Source organism: Ascaphus truei, chromosome 2 (assembly GCF_040206685.1).
Source record: "Ascaphus truei isolate aAscTru1 chromosome 2, aAscTru1.hap1, whole genome shotgun sequence".
NCBI classification, from domain to species: Eukaryota; Metazoa; Chordata; class Amphibia; order Anura; family Ascaphidae; genus Ascaphus; species Ascaphus truei.
The window spans coordinates 28,310,959-28,317,346 of record NC_134484.1 but is presented as its reverse complement, the minus strand read 5'-3'; the positions used below and the strand labels follow the sequence as shown (position 1 = coordinate 28,317,346).

At 42.0% G+C, this 6,388-nt stretch overlaps 1 protein-coding gene across 1 annotated transcript; it reads right to left on the bottom strand.

Moving 5' to 3' along the window:
- Positions 1-595: 595 nt before the first annotated feature.
- On the bottom strand, positions 596-2,750 carry LOC142488085 (uncharacterized). Its single transcript, XM_075588460.1, has 2 exons — positions 1,984-2,750; positions 596-1,620 (listed from the first exon to the last, which is right to left on the bottom strand). The coding sequence occupies exons 1-2, from the start codon at positions 2,078-2,080 to the stop codon at positions 596-598; spliced, it is 1,122 nt and encodes a 373-aa protein (XP_075444575.1). The 5' UTR covers positions 2,081-2,750.
- Positions 2,751-6,388: the final 3,638 nt, after the last annotated feature.

Sequence of the window (6,388 nt, the reverse complement as noted above, 5' to 3'; positions counted from 1 at the left end):
TACACATATATACATATATATATACACATATATACATATATATATATACACACTCACACACTCACACTCACACTCACTCAGTGTGTGTGTGTGTGTGTGTGTGTGTGTGTGTGTGTATATATATTATTATACATTCTGAGATGTTATAGAAACGAACACACAACTGATTAAAGGACAAAATTACAATGGCCAAGCAAGGCAAAGGTAAGTAATAATTTACACATAATCCTGCTGTACACGTACAAGAAAGATGTTTGCACTTACTTAGGTGTTTTAATAATTGCATGTGACTAATATGCATATGCAATTCTTACATCAATTAACACACCCAAATGCAATGTTTTGCTGCAAAGTCAATGGCAGCTTCTCTAAACTTAGCAACTGGCTCCTGGTGGACCATTACTGAACAGACGATTACAACATAAATATTTATAACACAATTAATTATGAGTGTTAACATTTCCAAAACTTCACGTGTACAAGAACATAGTTGAAAGTTTGGAAACAACACAGTCTTCAGCATACATACAATAGTAATTAGATAATCTGAAGTCAACAAAACAAGGCCAAAGACATATTTTCTGAATTATAACATTTATTTTTTTTGTTGCTTTTGCGAGCGAGTAACAGGCCTGCTTGTTGTCTCTTGAATTTTCCTTTTTCTTTTGCCACCAACTTTAGGCACAACAGAGCCACTTTGAGTGGCCTCTGGCACTTCACGGGCAGGGCTTGTGGCCAGTGACTGTTCACCTACGGGGCTTGTGGCCAGTGACTCACCTACGGGGCTTGTGGCCAGTGACTCACCTACAGGGCTTGTGGCCAGTGACTCACCTACAGGGCTTGTGGGCAGTGATTCACCTACAGGGCTTTTGGGCAGCGATTCACCTACAGGGCTTTTGGGCAGCGATTCACCTACAGGGCTTTTGGGCAGCGACTCACCTACAGGGCTTTTGGGTAGTGACTGTTCACGGACAGGGCTTGTGCCCAGTGACACATGTGAGCAAGTTGGTAGACACTGCACAAGTGATGGTTGGTCTGTTTCATGTGTGTCTTGTTTTGTTTTTGTCGCCTCCTTTGTAGGTGTCTGCTGCTGAATTTGTACAGATGGCAGCGGTAGGATGTCATCAGGAACCTGCACAGCAATGTCTGCTACTTGACCGGTAACATTTGGGCCTGGTGAATGAATATCAGATGAATGTGGTGAAAACTGACCTGCATGAACAGATCCTGGCTGGGAGGTGTTGAATTGTGGTACATTAGTCATTCTCCAGTAATTAGCTTGTGTTTGCTGAACAACTAATGCTTCAAATGAGGTGTTGATTTTTTGCAACTGTTTAGGCACTTCAATGAAGACTCTGTGGAGATGTGCCAATTGTGATACTGTTTCTTCCTGCAGTCCAATCATCCTTTCCAGCACTGTCATCATGTCTGAATGGCGACGATTTTCTGCGTCCACTATTTTTCCCTCTGAAGCTACAATTGCATCGTATGTGGAAGTTGATGGACGATTTGGCGGTACAACAGTTTCTATTGGCACCTCTTCATGGTCACATGATTGTATTTCAGTCTCTTCTGTGGCGTCATCCTCATCATACTCATCATCCTCATCACCATGATGTTCTAAAAAGAAATGTACACATTATTAAATGGCATGTTAATGTATGCTGTGTTACTATGTAATTGTACTGTGTCCTAAGTAACACCTAACATGTTAGCATACGTTTTATAACCTCATTAAAAACTACCTTGACTTACGAATAATGTTTGGACTCAGTATGAAATATGAATGAATGAAAAGTTGCTCTAAACTCAGAAGTCCTACATGATAATTAACATCACTAACACAATACATGTTGCCTTACACTTAATTTTCACTGACACTAAGTAATCCTATTTAAAGAAGATGTGCAAAACAAATAATGCACATGACAACATAACATATAGAAGAGCACATATTATATGGCCAGCAAATGATACACTCACCTTCTAGTAGTGTTGAGCTGGCTGACCCAGGTGAAGACACTTGTTCCATCTCAGGTGACACATGTCCTCCAGGGGCAACTATATATAACAATAACATTAGTTTTACATTTACATGTGTAAATATTGAACAAACAGTTATTGTATGTTCTGTATTTATGAGTATCTAACAGCATCATTTCCTTAACCCAAAATGTGTGTGTGAAAGTGAACATAAATAGTTGTAATAACAATGTACATGCCTGTGTACTTAGAACTTTTGAGTTCCCTAACATACAACATACTATGGTTCTGCAGTAATGCGTGAGGAAAAATACATTAAATTTGTACCTAAAAATCATATGTTGTGTAGTGATATCAGTATCATAATGTACATAACTATCATGAGATGACCATTCACAATGGTTATCATGAAGGTGGTCATATTGCAAAAAGTGTTGTTTTTGGTAGAGGATATGTGTGGTACATTAATCGAAGATGTGGCACACCTGAATGTGGCTGTGACTCAACAAGACAACACATGCAGTGTGTGATAATGTGTCTTTCATAGTAGTTCAACTATAGATATGAGTGAACTAATGTGTGACGTACGCTTTGATAAGTAATGAGTTGTTGGGGCATTTAGTAGCTAGAGTTAAGCTTTCAAATGAGTGTGATTAACTTCAGTTGTGCTATTCAGGTTGTAAGAAAGGTATTCCCTTCCCCAAAAAGCCTAATCAGCCACACCTTTCAATGACTTGAAACAGGTGCAAATGGTGTGAACTAAGTTGACCGTGAAATGAGGCTGTAATTAGTGTGTGTGCTGAACCCCACCCCCTCTGTTGAAGTGTATGCTGTGATGAGATATTAATTGCAGCTGCTTTAACACAATGGTAGATGAGCTAAGTAGTCATCTGCAGTGTTTAAGTTATGAAAACAATGACATAACATATGATACGTGTGCCTCATTATGCTGTCTGTATATGACATAAAGCAAAAATGGACCTTTTCATAAGCAACTATAGATGTGTTAGTGCCAGTGATGTTTGTAGGCCGTTACATGCAATTTCTTTGATGCATGCTTAAAATAGGCAGTAATGTCATGTTTGTCGGAGTAAAATAAATAAAATACACAATAATATTCTACATATTTCTGTTCTGTACCTGTAGCTAGTAATAATTTCTGATTAACATGTGTTACACATGTGTACTACCCTGTTGTTCCCCATCTTCGCCCACCATCAATTGCTTCCACTGCAGCAATGCATTTTGGGAATTCACATGTAAATGAGCACGCAATGGCACGTGCTATATTAGTTACTGCTTTTAGTAGGACTACAACATATATGTCTATTTTGAGATATATATATACAGAATCAGACATATACATATATAGATGCAGGTATGCTTATATTGTGAAGACAGTATAAAAAGCAGTGTAAATATGCAAAATAACTGTAAGCAACGACACGCCTAGTACAGTAATATTTATCACCTGCTGGAAATTGTGACGGATAAATTCCAATGTCACGGTCACCAGCCAAGCCTTCCACGACGACGGTAAGTAATTTTGGCCGAAGCAGCTCCTCCAATGGAGTCAATATGAGACGTTGTGGTGTGGGCCCACCTCCAGTGCCAGTAGCATGCACGCGTTGGTCTTGTATTTTCTTTTTCAATTTGGACCTAATATCATCAAATCTTTTCCGACAATGATACTTGTCCCTGACACTATTCCCACAGGCATTGACACCAATGACTATTGTGTCCCACATTTCTTTTTTGCTTGCTGCACTTGTCCGCCCTTGAAAAACATATAAAAGATATGAGGTAAATGAATAATAATATAAGCACCAGTTTCCTACACTGCTAGCTGTTCCAAGAGATATCAAACATGCTGTTTTATGTGTAATATGTGCAGCACATGAGCATTCACTACTAAACCTATACATGTAAGCAAGGTTGCATTCATATTGTATGCAGTTCTGGCAAATTGACCGCCTGTGTTTATTTGTCCTTGTAAGGCATGATAAAAAGCTGTGTTTCCACACTAATGAACATAGAAAGATATTGTGTACCCATATTTGCATATGAACAAAACTCAGATGACCTAGGATCACATGTATTTGAATAATAAATGTAAAGTTACACTTACCTACTAAATGTCCATAGAGACTGTCATAGTGCTCCAGAATGCCAGTGACAAGAGCCCTATTTTCCTGGTCATTGAAGCGAGGATTACGTGGCTTCTCCACACGTTTTTTCCGAGCAGGTTTAGGGTCAGAGCTTGGCTGGTGCTGACTGGACTCTCCTTCTTCCAATGGAAGAGCCTCCAAAAGCTGGCCACCAGCAAGCACGCCACCACCAGACACCCCATCAGCAACTGCGCCACCAGCAGCACTCCCAGCACCAGCACTCCCACTCCTAGCACCAGCACTCCCACTCCTAGCACCAGCACTCACACTCCTAGCACCAGCACTCACACTCCTAGCACCAGCACTCACACTCCTAGCACCAGCACTCACACTCCTAGCACCAGCACTCCCACTCCCAGCAACAGCACTCCCACTCCCAGCAACAGCACTCCCACTCCCAGCAACAGCACTCCCACTCCCAGCAACAGCACTCCCATTCCCAGCAACAGCACTCCCACTCCCAGCAACAGCACTCCCACTCCCAGCAACAGCACTCCCACTCCCAGCAACAGCACTCCCACTCCCAGCAACAGCACTCCCACTCCCAGCACCAGCACTCCCACTCCCAGCAACACCACTCGGTGCACCAGCAACATCACTCCCCTGAACAGTACGTTCACTCCGACGCGTACTCCCACGAGTAGCACTCCCACTCCCACCAGCATCACTCTTCCCACGCTTTGCGGGCATACTTCCAGCACTCACAAAAAACAGACAATAAATGTACAGGCAATCACACGACCCACTTCCACATATAAAACAAGACAAAGATGTAAACAAAACAACAAAGGACAAAGCTCACCCAATACACAACAAGTCTCTCAGTCAATATGCAAATCTTCAATCGTCCAGCTCTGTGCGTCTCTCTCTCTCTCTCACTCCCAACAACACAGAGAATGATTAGCAGTACACGTTGCCTTTAAATATGGCGCGCAATCAAAAACATGCTTGTTTCGCCTGATTCAGCAAGATTTGTGATTGTGCAACCTAACAGCACCCCGCCACGCACGCCGATACACCTGTGTGTGATCGGCTCATCATCGTGAGAGTGGGCGGATTTGTTTTCTGGTTGATTTTGAATGTATTCGGCACTTACTGCATACGGAGAGGGAAAATCGCCAATAACATGAATAATCGATAAGCTTGCCGATTTCACATAATCGTCGCTTACTGCATGAGGCCCATAGGCTTTTATAGGCCTATGATGTCACATTTTCGTCATATAGTTCCCATGGCCCTGATTGGGCCGTGAAAACCATGTGATTTAGCCGGGGAAAAAAAAATGATGACGTCATTTAAAGGCAATGACGCCAGCCAATCAGAATGGCTGTGCTTCAATTTCCTTTAAGATGAAGTCACCCAAACAAACATGGCCGGCCTCACAAGGTATGGTAGCTTATCAGAGCGTGGGAGCTCAATCCTCGTGGGATCACTTGTAAAGCTCCCGCGTCACGTGACCGGGACATTTACATTATGCAGGGGATACCGGCACCCCATAACGGGGCCTATATTTCCTGAAGTAGGGGACCCCCAGACCTGAAACCAATGCGGTTCAGCTCAGGAGACCCCCTGCTCATGTACACTAGTATTAAAAATCATATTTGTACAGCACGATCGCCTGTAAGAGCTGTGCATTGAGACGCAGCGTCTCCATGCAGTTCTTACAGACTGCTTTGTTTATAATAGTTATCGTGCTATCTAACTTTAAGCACGATATCAGGGGGGGGAGAAGGTGATTGTCCTTTTGGGCAAGACAGGCCAAAAACGCGCCAAACAGCCTTAGTGAATAGCGCTATTGGCTTCACCCTTTTTCGCCCGAGCGATGTAACCCATTTCAGCGCTAATTAACGGAGCTTAGTGAATCGGCCCCAATGACTTATAGTCACAGTGGAGCAATATTTTGGCTTATGTGTTTTTATATATTGTACACCTGGCAAATTAAAGATTATTTCTAATAAAAGATGAAAATGTTCTGTATGTAACTCATCTTACAATAAGAGTTTCAGAAACTAATTTGTATTTGTGAAAAGTGGTTGTTCGTACTGCAGTAATACAGTTATTTTGCAACTTGGCCGACTATTAGCATTGCTTATACAGTATTGTATATTGGGTGACTCTGTTATACTTGCTCTTTTTAGTACTACAGATGTAGCGGCCGTTATTAAAACATTTCACACGTTGTATACCTCGGAATAACAATGTCATGGCGCGGGATGTCTTCCATCCTTAACGCCTTA